The 18,039-nt window shown below is 32.5% G+C and overlaps 1 protein-coding gene across 2 annotated transcripts in view; it reads left to right on the top strand.

The window, feature by feature from the left end:
- Positions 1–17,180, top strand: part of KIFAP3 (kinesin associated protein 3) — a 146,386-nt gene extending 129,206 nt beyond the window's left edge. Inside the window, exons 20-21 of one of the 2 annotated variants that reach the window (XM_026003320.2) lie at positions 12,433–12,501; positions 16,710–17,180. In XM_026003320.2, the coding sequence (XP_025859105.1) occupies positions 12,433–12,478 (46 nt within the window). In that variant the 3' untranslated portion in view covers positions 12,479–12,501; positions 16,710–17,180. The remainder of the gene's footprint in view (positions 1–12,432; positions 12,502–16,709) is intronic. The other variant, XM_026003319.2, reaches the window with a different exon arrangement.
- The last annotated feature ends 859 nt before the right edge of the window (positions 17,181–18,039 follow it).

Below are 18,039 nucleotides of genomic sequence, written 5' to 3'. Positions count from 1 at the left end.
TCTTCTCCATTCCTTTCCAATGTTCTGTACTGGATATTCCACTTCCTTTTCACCTTTACACTGCTTGCTTTAGGGTTTCAGCTCTGTTCTCTACAACACCCACTACTTAAAGGATTTCATCTAGATTCCATGGCCTTAAATACTAACTATAAGCTTACGTTTTTATCTGAGACCTCTTCTCTGAGCACCAACCATTCCTGTCACTATTTAGCAGATCCAATTGCATGTTTCATAAAATCATCAAGTGTAACTTTGATTTCCTACATGCAAATAAGTCCTTCCCCTAATCTCCCATCTCAGTGAATGTCATCATCATTCCGTAAGTCAAGCCATAGACTTTGGAGTATCTATTGGTTTGTTCCTTTTCTTCAAATACTACTACTTCAGAGAATCTTTTTCTGACAAAACCATCAAAGCAGCTCTTTTTCCCCCATCCTGTAGTTACTGCTTTAGCACCCTAATCATCTGTTTTGTGGCTCACTTGTTTATTTACCTCCTTCCACAAGAATGTAGTCTCCAGAAGACCAGGAACTTAGACTTTCTTATTCAAAGTTATATCTACAGTGCCTGGCATACACTAGCCTCTGGGTACATGTTCATTTTATAAATGAGTTATAAGGGTCAGAGCTGTTACTCAAATATATCGTATGTCTTACTTCATTTCCCATGCTGTATTTTGTTTTCAATGTTAACTTTTTTGTTATAATGTCTTAATTTTAGATTTAATCTTTACTATTTCAATATTCTTTCAAAGGTACAATGCATAGTATTTATTAATATGTAATTGATATATATAATATGCTTGTATTTTAAAATTTAGGATAGGAACTTATGCTATATGGGAAAATTTTGAATAACCTATATAAGATTTAAAAAAAACTGTCTTTTGTATTGCAATACTTTATACAGATAAAGATACTTGCCTTTGTAGTTAGGATTGAATTAAATTCTTAGTACCCATGTATTATATTACTACATATCTATTTGAATCTACTAAGAAGTACTCATCTGTATTGAATGTAAGCATTCTCTACCGTAAAAAAATGTATTGCCAAGAGAAACTTGTAATGTCCCAATATTACAAGCTTTACATTAGTTTTCATTACCAAATAGCTTAGTTCTGTTAGAAAAAAATTCTATATCATACTTAAAGTGAATAAGGGGTTTCTGATATTGTTTATTTCCTAATAATGGGTCTTAAATAATCACCTGTTGGTAATCAGTACATCAGAAGTTTAGCACATATGCTGTTGGAGGTTATTTTGTTATCTCCAAAAGATACCCTAAACTTTTACTTAAAGAAATTTAATGAAAGTATAGAGAAATGACAAATGAAATTACCTTTATAGAGTGTAAAATAAAGATATTGTCAAGGTAAGGATGTGCATTAAATGTTTTAACACTTAAATTTTCCTTTACTAAGTAACCTTTTTAATTGACAAGCACTTGGATGGGCTCTAGGGATATACAGATCAATAAGAAATAATCATTTTCCCTTTGAGAAGCTTATAGTTCAGGTTAAAATATAATTTTTTGAGATGATTTACAGTATCCTATTTATTATTCTTTGTATCAACTTTCTTTGAAAACATTTCAGGGTAATATATTAGCAGGCTTAGGAAGGGAATTAAGGAATTAATACTAAGTACATTGCCAGTATTTGGACATGAATGGTCTAATACATGTTCTGGCCCATTTTTATGTTATTTCCAAACCTTGATTAAATAAATGAATAAATAAGTGTATTATACATTTCTCTTTTTTTTTTTTTTTTTTAAGATTTTATTTATTCATTTGTGAGAGACACAAAGAGAGAGAGAGAGGCAGAGACTTAGGCAGAGGGATAAGCAGGCTCTACGCAGAAAGCCCACCCAATGCGGGACTCCATCCTGAGACTCCGGGATCACACCCTGAGTCAAAGGCAGACACTCAACTGCTGAGCCACCCAGACGTCCCTGTATTACACATTTCTGAATTGTCTGTAATCTTTAGCAGACACAGAATTAGTCTTTAGAAAAGAATGCCACTTTATCTTAATAAACAGTATCTTAAGAGTATGCTATTTGAAATATTGCTATTTCTTAACTTCCATTACAGTATATTATACCTTCAATATTTTTTTAAAAATCAGATAATCTGATAATATTACATGTCAGTTGTATCTCAAAGCTGGAAAAAAAATTAAAAAAATTTAAAGATTGTGATGAATTTCTTAGATAACAAAGAAAATAGAGTGAAAGATTCAGATTTTTTTGCATTTTAAGCTAAGCAGTGCAATACTTGACAAATCACATTATTATTGAAATATATAACCTCTTGAATTATATAGGCTGTTTAATAAAACATCATGCTTTGATAGTCTGGTAATTCCTAAAATTTAGTTAATTCATTAGAATGATAAGCACTTTGGGAGGATTAGTCTAGACAGAAACTTGTTATGGCTTTGTGATAGAGCCAATGCTCTTTATAGACACATCAGTGTCCTACAAAGCATGATTTGAATAATTGTAATATTTGAGGAGAGCCGTTATATCAAAGATTTTGATGTGAATGTTGATTTCTGATGCCTCCGATCTCATGAGCAAAGGTTTACTGAGTAGAAACTTTATTTTACATGGTAGGTATGTGGATAGGCTGATAGATATTACCAAGGGAACACATGACACTACATTTTAGTCTTTGAACTTCTTTTAACACTGACATAATTATTGATGAATTCTCAAAACTTTTAATTGAAAGAGGTTTCGATTGCAAAGGATTTGTATCAGGTTCTCATTTAAAAAAAAAATGAACAACAACAACAAAAAAAATGGCGGTAAACCTCCATTGGTGGTTATTTGGAAATGGAGATGTTTGGAGTTAAGGGAATTAATTATGAACTATAATCCTGTAGATTATAATCCTTTAAGAATTTTAGGCCAGTATGCTGTCTTTCAGTAGTGACCCAAACCACTTGGTAATCTCATAACTGCTTAGTGCCTCTACCAATTAAATAGAACTCAGACCTACTTCAGAGAGACAAGTGGGACAGTCTGTAGTAGAATCAATTTTCAAATATTACTTTGTTTTTATATCTCAAGAGAGTGATTAGTAATTTTCTAAACTGTATACTTCTATTTAATTGTTAACAGTCAATTATTGGTGAATGTAAAATCTATATATGTCAGTGTTGGTTTTTATGTAAAAGATACATATTTCTAGTCTCATTTCAGACTAGAGAGGCACAATCAACAAATGCTTTCTTATGCCTTTTGATTGAGTTAAAGATTATAAAATAGTCTTTTGAAAAGACTCAAACAGGACCACAATTAATGATTTCCTGAATATCTTCTCTTATGTGGTCATAAGTCTGCATTGTATCTCAGGTAATATCATATAAATTAAGCCTATTTTCTTTGTTTAGCTTGATCAAAAGTTAATACTTCCCAGTTTTTCAGAAACTCTTTCCATTTCAGGTTTTTCCAGACAAAAACAAAGTACCTTCATATTGGCCTATCAGAAATTAAAAGGCAATATAATCTTAAAAAGGAATCCACACCTTTGTGTGAACAGTATCATGTGGCTAATTAAGAGCCCCTCAAATGTGAAAGGATGAGAGGAGGCTTCTATGAACATAGTTAGGCAAGTTAATCTTTAAATTGCAACTGTAACATAAAAATTACATCTTTTCAAATTGATACAAGAAACCCCATTCAAACATCATACTAAGATCTTTTTTGAGGTGGTAAAAATCCAGAAATTCTTAAAAGTCTCAAAAAGTTTTTATAAAAAGTTTTCTGGGTTTTAAGGACTTTATAAATATTGGACTATTGTAATTTAATTTGTTCTCTGTATACACTAAGGGGAAAAAGAAAACTATTACAATTCCTTACAGTTGCATCTTGACTTTTTCCCCTGAAGTCTTGAGGTGAGGGTACTATTTGGCATCTCAAATGGGCACTGTAGTCATTTTAAATAAATCAATTTGTAATCTTTCCTTGTCCTGCATACTTGAAAAAAACTAATACAGATACACCTATATGATAGTTTGAAATATTGCCTAAAATCCTATACTGTCTATAATCTCAAAAATGTATGGTTGGTGGATTCCCATCTCCCCGAAGATTTCTCCTCATAGTTGCCCAGCTTTGCTTATAAGTCCCAGGTTGTCAGGTTGGCACAACCCCAAGATAATGAACATCACAGAATGAAATACTCTATCCTACACACATGCATGACCTGTGCCCTTTTCAAACAGCAGTAAACCTGAGTACAGAAATGTGTGCAGTTTGGGAAGTGATGATTTGTGTGGAATAACCAAAAACCTTACCCTTGATTTACTACTCTCAAAATAAACTGACTGAATATAAAATAAGGTAAAGAAGCATGTAAAAAGACATTCCCAGTATTTTTCATCCCAACATGTGTCGCATCATTTGCATCAATCATGATATAGAATCTGAAGGGTTTTGATTGAATAACCTTATTTGTACAAGCAGTCTACTCTCAGTATGGTAAAAGGAAGATATGATTGGCCATGGCGTTATTTTAGTGCAATAACAATTAGTTGCCTATGTGTAAGCATAAATCTCTATGAATTATGTAATAGCCCTATAAAAGCAAACAGAAAGCATGTGTAAGAAGCATGCCAAATATGATAGAGTATGTCTTAACTGTCTAGATTTTACAACAGGAGCCAGAATTTCATAAGTATTTTTAGGGAAGGGTCTATCATTTTCATATGTCATAACAATAACAACGCCAAATATATGAGTCTGTGCTGTTCTTGTAAGAGACTTGGAAGTATAATAATCTCAAGGCATTTGTTAAAAGGGATAGTGATTATTTTTATTCTTACAAAAAAAATTATGACAGTTACAGATATAGACTATAACAAGTTATATCATTAGAAACAGAAATCATATCCAGATATTCTGGTTTTCAGGTCATTGCACCCCACTAACTTTAATAAAATTCAGGAGTTCTTGATAATTCATACTTAAGTTAGTTTTGCTAATAAGTATAATTTCCAGTTCTTAAGGGAGAAGAAATATCCATGCATGTCAGTGATAAAGGGAAAAAAAAGTATCCTGTTTTCTTATGTTGCTTTGAAAATAACTTTAAAATATGGTAATAGGAAAAAAAAATATGGTAATAGGGTATAAAGTCAGAAAGGTAATTGTTAGTATCATATACATTCCAATCTACATTGAATTTGCTTGGTATCAATGCAGCGTGTTTCCAAAGGGTGCTTGGCCTTATTCTGTGGAGATGATCTAGAAATACCTTGTTTCATCATAAGACTACAATTTGGTTGAACAGAATGACTTCAATCAGTCCATATCTTGACAATCTAAAATTAGCCTTAAATAAGTCATTCGGAAAAGGACAAACATTATATGGTCTCATTCCTTTGGGGAATATAAAAAATAGTGAAAGGGAATAAAGGGGAAAGGAGAAAACAATGAGTGGAAAATATCAGAAAGGGAGACAGAACGTGAGAGACTCCTAATTCTGGGAAACCAATGAGGGGTGGTGGAAAGGAAGGTGGGTGGGGGTGGGGGTGACTGGGTGACAGGCATTGAGGGGGGCACTTGATGGGAATTTATAAAAAATAATAAAAATAATAAAAATAAATAAAATTAGCCTTAGACATAAGTAGAAATTGAACTATTTTTGTTTTTGTTTTGCAGCCCTATAATATAATAAATATATTCTCAAGGACAAGAGAGCTTATGAAATTTAAGAGTAGAAATTTTCTTAGTACCTGTTCATCTAGTGACAAATGCAATTGCTATCATATTCTACAATATACTGAGATTTCAAATGCTCTAGAGGACACCAAATATACTACAAAACATTTATCTGACCTGTAGTGATTATTGAAATTGCTGAATTAGCAGCTGGAAGTATTTTATATAACACTACCCAAAATAGATGTTTAAAATATCATAATAATGTAAGGCAGTGCCTTTTAGTTTTATATTTAATATTATAAATATTATTTTGGATCAAATTTTCACACTGTCATGCTTAGCCATTTAAAAATATGCATTTTAATTTATTTCAATATAGTTTCTATTATCTTTACTTGTGCCCTCAATTTTAGAAAAATATCACTTGGTTTGATTTTAGGTACCAAAATAAGTCTTTACTTATTATCAACCATCATTTGGTATTTTTTAGCCTAAAAATTATTGAGACAAATGAGTAAGTAGACTATGACATAAATGGAAACTTTACATTAAGCTTCTTATATTTAATAGAATTTTTTGAGATTGTTTTTTTTAATAACACTTATCTACCTCTTAGGTACTAAACAAAAGTGAAAATTTTTTAAATATATCAAAATATCCCCAAACTGTACTATTTATTTAAAGACCTTGAAGACAAGATTTTAACAGAAGCTTAATGTTAATTTTTCATTTATGAAAGAGTGGTATGTAGCATGCATGTTAGGTAGCCATATTTACTCTGATTGTGTTTGCATGTCAGATTTTTGTCTCATAAAGAAAGATGAATTGATATAGCCCATTTAGCATAGCACTCATGATAATTTTAGATTCTCTTCCATCTTTTGATCTTGTTCACTTTGATAATACATTGTCACTTTAAGATTCTGGATGGTGCTTAAATTACAGTAACTGAGGGTCATTATATATATTTTTTACTGAACTGAAAAGTTTTTAGTACTAATATTAACTTTTGAATTATGCTCAAGGTCTTAGACTTTGCAGCATGTTTAGTTTCTTTTCATTTCTTATTAGTATTTTTCAGTACTTAATAGTCTCCTGCTCCCACCTCCAACAAGAACTTCTCTCTGTTCAACATCAGAAACATTTTCCTATTTGGCATGTGCTTTCTAGTTCCCCAAGCAGTATAAGCAAATTGGAAAGTTCAGCTGTCATTCTTGGAAGGTCATAGATCACACTAGCAGCCTGAGTAATCCAAGAGGTTTTAAGTATCATAGCATTTAGTTTAAAGTGAAATTTGCTCTGACAGGGCTGGCAGACCAATAGGAAAAAGAAATATTTGTGCTTGGAGAAGTGCATATGTAGAGACCAAGAGTATAACTGATGGCTGGAAGTGATTTCAGTCTAAAAAAACAAATCATTAAGAGAGTGCATAGGGGTAAAATACACAGTTCATATTTTAAAGAGTCTCAAAATGAACCAGCAACTAAGGTTAGCATTACATAGTAATTAGCTGTGGTGTTCAGGCTTTAACTCACTCAGTACCAGACAGTATGGTTAAACTATCACTGTGAAAACATTGCTACTTATGTTATATTCTCTACTTTAAGCCTACAGCAGTAATTTTCGTACCTTAAAAAACCAAGGTATTATGACAGATTATATAAATGTTGAACCAGTAACAGACAAACAATTATTCAAAGGAGGTGCTAATGACTCAGTTTATTGACCTAGGGGTTACTTAAGCAGCTCAGTAAGTTCTCTTAACATTTGGTGGTATGAAATGAGGCATTGCTTGATATTATAGAACTGCCAATTTCAAGAAGTCCTTGCACTTAATTGAAGAAATATAAGTTAAGGATGACTAGATGGTATACTTTCATTAAAAGATTATTATAAAAAGTTTGAGACCATTATAGGTTTGAGTAAATATTCACTTTAGCCTGATAATCGCATCTGACAGCTTTCATTAGGCACCTTTGAGAGTATTTATCCTGTTACTTGCTACAAATAAGGAAAAAGAAAATATGTTCTCATGGGTCCAGTTTTTTCCCTCAAGTCATTGTTCTCTTCAAGCAAGCCAGTTCTGAGTCACAGGAATACAAGGTTGATAGATCCTTTTCTTGAATTCGCAGAGCAGAATAATAGAAGCAAAATGAAAGGGACTTCCGGCTAGATTGAGTTGACTTAGAAGCCCCCCTCCCCATATACACATATGGAAAAGGTTGATAAAATGTAACAAAAATTTATAATTCATGGCCAAATTCACAAAGAAAATAAACACCCCAGGTGATACACATACACACACAAAATAACCACCCACAAGAATATATTCAACTAGGTATAGGTTATATAGCATAGGAAAATGAAACTGAGTTCCCTCTATAAAGCCTAGAATTTCAGTGGGCTGCCTTTTTCATATTTGAAAAAAGGACTAAATGATCTCAATTCACCAGACTAGATAAGTGACTAAAATTTATCTTCTGCCCCAAGGTCCTAGGTTAGGAGGATAGCCATCCAAGGGAAGGAGAAATCACAAGCTTTCCCATGTGCATGAGTAGGTTCAGAATTTATGTTATTCGTCTAACTCAGGGAACCCCAAATCAAGAAATTATTAAAATTGTTTCAGGATAGTGGAATCCCCAGGGCCTTGATATAAGCATATACAGAACCTCTCTGTAGAAATATTTCCAAGTTCAAGGGCCAAAAGACAGGCAAAAATAAATAAAAGAAACTAGAAGTTGAACATAATAAAAATTGTAAAGCTCATGAAGAGAAAGGACTCATGAAGTTGAACTGTCAGTTAAAACATTTAAGAGTTAGGATGCCCAAGAACTGGAATTAATAGAAGAATCTCAATTACACTATAAAATTTTTAAAAATAAAAAGGAATTTAGAAAATTAATGCAATGGTATAATATGAAAAGGGCCAACTATAACATCTCCACATAAAAAATATAATTAAAATAGCCCCTGGAGATCGGTTAAACAGATTAAGATGCATTATAAGAGAAGTGTGAATTAAGTGAAATTAGAGGAGCATCAGTGAAATGGAATTTCTTTACCATTTGGAATAAATCAGTGACTATTTTACGCATGCTTCTTCCATAATTACTACAAGTTAGTTTTTATCTGAAGCATCTTAGTATAGTAACTAAATTGACAGGCTCTATCCCCAAGTTGGTATATTTCTTCTTAAAACTAATAAGATGTCTTTAAAAATATTTTTTAAATAAATTCTAGATGAATACTTTAAGTAAAACTTCCTACTACTCATATCATTTGCCCTTGATTTTTGGAAAAATATTACTTGGTTTTATTTCACTAAAATGTGATTCTTTAAGATTGATTAGCCATTAAGTTTTATCATAATAAAAGGGAAATTGATACTCATGCATATAAAAGGTTAAGAATAAAAACTTAAACTAAAAGGTTAAGAATAAAAACAGCTAAACTTGATATATATTGGTAAAGCTTATCAAAAGACTGCTTAATTGTGCTCATCTCAGTAATACAAAGGCTCAAGTTCAATAAGTAACACCTTGAGCAACCTAAAATAAATATTTATTACATATAAGTTTATAGAAAAGGTGCTTCTGACAAGTTCAATGAAAACTTCAGAAGCTGTCATATAGTAGTAGTAGTACCTTAACATGCACATGCATTACATATTTCTGTGTCCAAGCCGATCAGCATCTTCTGTCATTTTCATGGGCCCCCACAATCAAAATTTTTTTTTGCATGTGAATACTCCTATTTAACTCTCACTAAATTATTTCACAATTTATAAAATGATTAGATTGACCAAATGAGAAACCATTGAAAACCACATTCTATCACTTAAATATGCTGAGAGTTTAAATGATAAGACTTGCTTTAAAACTTTATAAAAGTAAATGACACTCAGTGATAAGACAAGCTCTCCATCTAGTGGTTGGTTTATAAATTACAAGCATTTAGATCTCTAATAATACATGTATTGTAAATTTTAAAAAAATAATAAAATAAAATAAAATAATACATGTATTGGTAGGTATTATCTCATCGGTATTGTCTCATTCTATCTATACTTCTTTTATTACTGTGTAAAAGTATTTCAAGAAAAAAAATGTTCTCTTCTGCCAGAATAGTCCAGCCCTACCTATTGAATTCAAAGACAAACTACTTCTACAGTCTGATTTCATCTGCATGGAATACCACAGCCACTTAGTTATTTGATGAAGCATATTCCCACAGTAAAGGGACAAAATTGTTTCATTCCTATTAATTCTAACCTCTAAAATTTCAGCCAGTTTTGAAACACTTTCCCTTCATTCTCATTTCCCAAGTGGTAAAAGTATAACTACAAGAACCATTTCAAAAGAGAAGAAATACCATTTTTGTCAGGAAATATAGCATGTTTGATTGTTATTTCTTCCATTGCCTCTACAGGCTCTCAATACTTCACACATGGACAGCTGTGATATTCTCTTAAATGTTCTCCATGCTTTTGTCTCTTTACACCCATAGTTACCATAGTTATCTTTCTAAAACACAGAAGTAAGTTGTCCCCTTTCTAAAAACCACAGAGAACTCTCCAGAAGTATATAGTTAGCATAGCACATGAAGAGCTTTCAAAATCCAATCTTAACCTCCCCTTCTAGCCTTATCTCTTGCCATTTGCTTTCATCGTAAACCTAAGAATTTAAGCATAACAAACCAGTTGCTATTCTTCAGCGACTTCTCTCTCTCTTGCTGAAGCTGCCACATTAGGAATTCTCTCTCTTCACTTGTGAAGTCCTACTTGTCTTTCTAGATTCATCCATTCATAAAATAAAATATTTTTTGAATGCCCACTCTGTGTCAGATACAATGCTGCTAGTGATATAGCAATTAATAAGACAGTGACAGTCTTTACTCCTTTATGAAATAAAGCAAAAGGATATACAGATAAATGTAGGTATAGTTAGGAAGTGACAGATGCATTAAAAGTATTTTTACTTTTAAATGTGCCTGAGTGGCATAGTCAGTTAAGCATCCAACTCTTGGTTTTGACTGGGATCATGATCGCAGGATCTTGCGATGGAACCCCACATCGGGCTCTGTGCTCAGCGCAGAGTCTGCTTGGGGCTCTCTCTCCCTCTCCCTTTGCCCCTCCGTGCCACTCACTCACTCACTCTCAAATAAATAAATAAATAAATCTTTAAAAAAAAAAAAAACCACACACAACATATTTTATTTGAAGACTTTCTAGCCCCCTAGATTCTTTTGTAACAATTTATGTATACCTCTAATATACTCTCACCTTATATTAAATATCTTTCCCCCCCCAAAAAAAAACAAAAAAATTTAAAAAAAATAAATATCTGTCCCTCTTCTAGTCTTCTGGATTAATTTATAAATGTACCAGGGTAATACAACACCATATTATTATTGGAATTTTTTCCCATGTTTAGTTGCCTCCAGTCCTGGTCAAGGACAATATCTTATTGCCTTCTCAGTACCACATTTTTTTAACATTGACTGTCAAAACTACTTAACACATTGTAGGAACTCATATACCATTTGGATTAATGGATGGGTGGATGGATAAAAAGGATCACTATTACATTGCACTACTACAATTTCATATTACTAAATTTCTCATGACAAATTATAGTTAGGCTGAAATTACTCTGATCAATTTATAATCTCAGAAAGGAAGATAAAACTCATTTTGATTCTATGATCAATATATTGGAATAATGGATAAAAAGAACAAACTGTTCTAGGAAGCTATTATCAGATCATTTCATACATCTCTATAACACTCTGGAAATCTTCCTCTGAAGAAAATTAGCCTATGTTAAGTCCAAAAGAATTATTCCATGGATCACAAAGATAGGTAATAAGTAGTAATAAGAATCACTACCCTCTATAAATATATTGTCATAAAGTATGTTATCTTAGGGTGAATAGAATTCCTAAAGAAAGACTCAAACCAAAAAGGTGAAATTCAATGTGAAAATTTCGTGTATGTCTCTGTGTATACACCTGGACACAACTACACACACACATACACATTCAATGTGAGCCATTTTGTGGTAAGGACTCCTTAAAAAAATTTAAGATCAATGCATTTTTAGCCTTCATTATTAGAGTCAGAAACAGGATTTCATTATATTCTATGCTGGTTTCAGACTACATAATAAGTACAGATACACATTATTTTCACTTCTTCATTTTAAGGTAAACAATGAAAAATATCAGTTATTTTAGAGAGCAAAAGAGATGGTAAACATTCTAGAGACTAATATATGAGTAGTATATCAATCATGAGGATTGATTAAATGAGAGTTGTGAAATAGCCATATTAGGGAAGATTTGATTTATTTTGTGGTTCCAGAGGGTAATTCTAGAACCAATAGATTTCAGATCAAGATAAAGAACTTTCTAATAGTTTAACAGGCCTTTAAATGGAACAAACTGCCTTGTGAGAATTCCCACTTCTGGAGATGTTCTGTAAAGAATTCAATAGACCTGGTCAAGGATGTTATGAATGGAAGTGTAGTCTCGAGTATTTCTAAAAATGTTTCTAAGTCAAAGATTCTGTGAACCTATGATAAGAGAACTTGGCTTGAATTTATTTATTTATAATTTATTTTTTTGTAACATTCTCTAATATATACATTATTTACTCTGCATACCTTTTGCTGACTTGGGAATTTCAAAGAAGATAAAGACTTGTGTTGCTTTTTACCAAATTTTAATAAAATAATGATAATACTTTTCACTTATGCAGCACTTTTCATCCAAGGATTTCAAAGTGCTTTACAAATATGCACTAATTAAGGCTCACAAACAGCTAGAGGTAGGTGATTTTCTTCCCTCTCTACAGGAATGTCAACCCTGGCATAGAAGGCCAGTAGGAGCCTCAGAGTGCCGAGGATTCTTTACTGGCTGCTATTCCCCTTGTAACGTGCTGCATGTGAAGTATCACTTGTCATGCCTGGATTTCTCATTTTCCCCCTCTGAATTATTGCAAGTTTAGAAATACAATGAATGCTATTAAATATTTGTTTGACACCTTGTTAGTATTACAGAAAATCCTGTCTCTTGCTTGCTGAATGCTAATTAGATTTCTAAATGTTTGGGTAAAGATAAAATCTAGATGTGGTTTTACGTTTGTTGTTAAATTTTAAATATATTATTTTTCTTATGAAGAATTTGTCATTTTCCTTTCTAGGTACCCCAAATCACTGTTCTTGGGACATAAAATTTAGTAGCAGACAGATTTGGGGGCCTTACCTGGTTGTCTTTTCATCACAAACCCGAACCATTTTCTTTTAACTAGAAATATACATTTTTAAGAAGAGATTGCATTTTGTTGCTTTTCTAACTTAAAGATCTAAAAAATGATATCTAGACATTGAGGATGATGGTTAAATGACACTACATAGTCCTCTTTTAAAAAGTGGTTTAGTAGTAGCATATTCTGATCTAGAGGTACACACCACTTTTTATGTAGGTTAGGAATACCAGGAAGAAAATATGTACATATGGAGACACACATGCAGTGTTAAATTCCAATAAAAATAGCCAGATATACAAACTTTCATCTGAAGGAGAATGGTCACACAGGGAAAGGACAGGAGTAGTGTATCACAGCTGTTTGAGTACTTGTGTTTCCTAGTGAGGGCATGCCAGTGCCTTTGTTACTGTGTCCTCAAAGTCCTTAGTGGATCAGGAAAGCACAATTTTTGCTGTCACAATTCCCTTTTATATTCACAGTTTTGATCCCCTTCTTGTAGAACTTATGTAAAGAATCTATCTGCTTGTGTTTAAAGGAAAACTTACTGTTAGGCTCTCCTCATTTTGAACTAGATTCAACATTAATAAGGCTATATCTTGATTCCAAGGGTGAAAGTACAGCAAGTGTCCAAAGTGTCCACATATCCCAAAAGAATATCTATCTTCAGCTTTCAGCATCCTGAAAAGTCCAAGTTCTCCTCTATATTAGAATCAAATGAGAGTTTAAAGAATCAAGCTTTTGTGTTTCAGAGTGAACTTTATTTAAAAGATATTAACTGTGTGAATATAGCTGATTTTTCATAAAACAAAAGGACCTACAACTTACATCAGAGTACCATGCAAACTGGTTATAATGTTTCAGACATTCTTTTCTTTAAACAGCAAGTTCATCTGTGATACATGATGGATAATTACAGAAAAACTGATTTTTAATAGTTTCTAATTTTTCCCCTTAAAATTTTTTCCCAAGGGATATCTATGGAAGTTCAAAAAATTTGGCCTAAACACACAGATGTCTCTGGGTGAACTGTCGACTGAGTAAATAGAACTTCATTACAGTAAACTTGCAGGCTCAGAAACTCAAACTCATCAGTTTGAGTTCAAGGTTCGATCTTACTTTAACTGACTTGGGAGTGCAAATTCTTACCAACAATGTGACTGACAAATCTTTTTTAAAACATCTGAGTATCTATCTGTCAGTGTACATCAGGCAGATTGAATAATGTCTAAGTTTATCCTTTACGTAACCTTTTGTCAAATCACATGGGAATACAATAATCGGAAGTTTGCTTTTTGGTCATAGAAATAAAATACAGCTTTGCAGTTAGAATGTATAATGACCTCAGACTCTCAGAACCTTTTTTAAGGCCTGTTCCTCAATGAGGACAAGCCTGCCAAAAAGGTCAGATGTTCCTGATAGTATCCTGATAATCACCCCAAGGAATTGCTTGGGTTAGTTGCTAGCTTTGCCTCTGAGGAACATCTTGTTCTGTGCCAACATGGCTAACAGTTTCCCTTCTGAGGATTCTCTTCTTCTTTTAGAACTATGGTACTGTTGCTGTGAGGTCCCTTTGTGAGATGTTCTGTTTTTAAGGTGCCTTTGCATATTTGTTTGCGCTTCTTGTTTCTACTCTGTGCTGCTTGTTTCCAAGTTCCTGAAAGCCTCTAGATTGAGAAAAAGAAGATAAAATTAACATGAGTTTAACCTAAGTCTCCTGCATCTCAGAAGAGATGCTAAAAAGTATAAGCAGTATCCGAAGGCAGGCAGTAAGTAGATGAAAAGGAAAGGAGTTGAAACCTATAAACTGTACAATCAACCTTTACATAATTGAAAGTAGTTTGGATATGTGGGTATTTGTTAACCTTAGTGCTTTAGGAGAAAAATGTCACCTGCCAACTCTCCCTCTAATTTTAAACTGAGTTTGTGGACTGCATTACTTTCTAAAACCTCTTTAAAGCTACCTCTAGAACAATGTTTCCCTTCATCATAAAATTAAAATTTCTTCCCATGAGACCAAGGTAGAAAGGAAATATTTATATTTTGCCATTTCAAAATAAATTCAGACTTAAAAATTTCAACCAACTTTTAGGAATTATAGGCAGGTTTTGTTTTTGTTTTCTTTTTTAGAAGGAGCCCAAAAACTTTCTTTTCTTCAGGATGACTCACTACCAAATGTTAACGTAAAACTTATATCTCAGAAGATCCATTTCCTGAGCAGTGGATTCCTGTGAATAATATACTCCATAGGCATTATATTTCCTTACATTTAGTAATTAGTCCTGTCTCAATATACACATGCACACGCATGCATGCACATACATACACAAATTATTTAAAACCTTAACATTTTAATCATTACTTCTTTTGTGCTTTAACTTAATCTCATTTTGAGTTAAGAGTTAGTGCCTATGTAAATACAATTTTTAATCATATTGTGATTTTTCTGATACAGAAAAAATATTTTTGTTTTTTTTTTCTTAAAGATTTTATTTATTTATTCATGAGCGACACAGAGAGAGAGAGAGGTAGAGGCAGAGACACACAGGCAGAGGAAGAAGCAGGCTCCATACAGAGAGCCCAACGTGGGACTCGATCCCTGGTCTCCAGGATCATGCCCTGGGCTGAAGGCAGCACTAAACCGCTGAGCCACCCAGGATGCCCAGAAAAAATATTTTTCCATCTAGTATACTCTCAAATCTTAAAACACTTAAATATATGTATTTTCTCAAAGTCTATGTTTCTACATTATCAATTGTTTCCTTTGATTGGAAATAAGCTCACTAGCATTCACTGCATGAGCTATGCATGAGCATGTTATAGCTGCCATCTTTGCCTGGCAAAATAAATATCTTGTCATTTTGCTAAGTGTTGAATAATTCTCTGATCCTTAGTGTTTTGGAGAACAGATTTTCTTTTAAATTAGTAGTAGATGAAAGAATAATTTTCAAAGTAATAAAGTTTACCCATGCTTCAAATATCTTTATAACTCTGAAAGTTATCTTTAGGCTTCTGTTATTTCCAAGGAATAAACTGAAACAAAATTTATAATTATCTTGCTGTCAATCAAAAGAAACATGTACGATTTATTTGTTTTTTTCTAATTGAGGAGTCAGAAGAATTTGCAGATCAAATCTTGCTAACTCAAATGTTGTAAAATTCCTTCTTATTCTTTCAGTTGTAGGTTTATAGTATAATTTGGCCCTGAGTGAGAATTTACAGCTAAAATTCAAAATGCATGTCCTTTTTAACAATACTATATCTTCATATGAAAAAAATGGTCTTATTATAAAAACAAAAATCATTTTACTACAGTTTTAGTTTTATCATTCCCTACCACTGATACTTGCTAGCACATAAAATCTTTTCATATTCTGGCATAAAAGCCATATGTGAATGTAATTTAATTTATTAAGAATTTTCTGATCTGTCCTCCTCTTTGTCTTGAATAGTACCTGATGACAGAGGTTTCCAACATTTTTAAGACATTATTAGAAGTAAATATTATACACAGTTTTATGACTATATTTAATATATATTATATACAACATATATATTTGTGTATATTTCATATGTGTGTGTGTGTATATATATATGTGTGTGTGTATATACACACATACATACTCACACACAGAACAAGAAAAAGGCCTAATGACAGCCACACTTTTGCTGCTAGGAAGAGAATCTTGGAGGTGTAAAATTCCTGGCCTTCTCTTGGCCTACATTGTGTGAGGAACAGTACAACTTATCATTCCTTTTTCTCTTTTCAGCCTTGGAATGGATGGCTTTGGCCAGTCAGTTGGCATTCTTGGACGTCCTGCCACAGCTTATGGATTCCGCCCTGATGAACCTTACTACTATGGCTATGGATCTCGATAAAGTCATCCTTGTGTACTCTCAGCTTAGAAGAAATCTGTATGGGTTGGGTTAACTTTGAATCTTGGCTAATAATGCATGTTGATATTATTGCGGGTCTGTGGGGTTTTTTTTTTTTTCCATGTTGTTAGCTACAAATTAATTCTGATACCTTTGTCCTCTGTTAGGTACAGTTGATGTTTGACACTGTTCACTCATGAAACTACATATTAATGCTGAATAACATTTCCCATGTTATAAAGAGAGATGCAGAATTAAATGCTGAAAGGCAATCAGACTGGAAAACAAACACTACATTATGTACATTAAGTGACTAATTTAATTTCTATTAAAAAGAAGGATAAAGTACAAATGAATTAGCAAAAGTCATGTGTTTCTGTTTAATATGTTTCATTAAGAGTTTCATGCTTCTATACAGTGCATATGAATTTTCTTTTTCCCTGCCCATTTTCCCCCCTGTAAACTCTTGAGTTTTTCATGTAATGTGTGCTACTTTAAAATTTATAAAAAGAATGTCACCTTTTTCCGCTATGCCATCTGCATTTTCAGGGTTGCTTCCCCAAGTTAACTATGTGTTTTCAATTAACAATGGAATATATGCCATAGATTGTTACATATAGGTAGACTCTCTTCAGCAATTTGAAGTCTTTTCTTTCTGATTTTAAGGTAGAAAACCTGACATCTGTTAGTGCACATGAAACTAGATTCATATTGAGCTCTTAAATTTTATCATTCATGAAACCTAAAGTGTGGAAAGCTGTCTAAGTGAGGAAAACTAAGGAACAGCACTTTTTCTTAACTGTTTCCCATTCATTTACTTGTGTTTATAAGATTTAGGTGCTAAGAAATAGACTTTATAATTAATAATGAGTTTTGAAAGCAACTCATTAATGTTACAATGTTAGAATTTACTTGACATACAAAGCAAAATAAATAACTATAATCTAGAGATATTTCCTTGAGCACCTGCTATTTAGAGAGAGAATTATATGACGCTTTGAAGGAAATATATAAATCAAAAATAAGACTTCTGTCCTTAAATTTTAAAACCTCTGTGATCTACTACACTATTTATTTGGCTTAATTTATATTTTAAGCATAGAATAGTAGAGCTAGAAAGGGCCTTTTAAATAACTCTATGTATTTGAGAAACCAAACATAAAAATTTGAAATATCATAAACAGATTTTCTTAACTACCTGCTACGTATCAGGAAGTATATATG

Source organism: Vulpes vulpes, chromosome 13, assembly GCF_048418805.1.
Source record: "Vulpes vulpes isolate BD-2025 chromosome 13, VulVul3, whole genome shotgun sequence".
Taxonomy (NCBI): Eukaryota; Metazoa; Chordata; class Mammalia; order Carnivora; family Canidae; genus Vulpes; species Vulpes vulpes.
The sequence above is the reverse complement of the archived record's forward strand: the minus strand, read 5'-3'. Positions and strand labels throughout refer to the sequence as shown.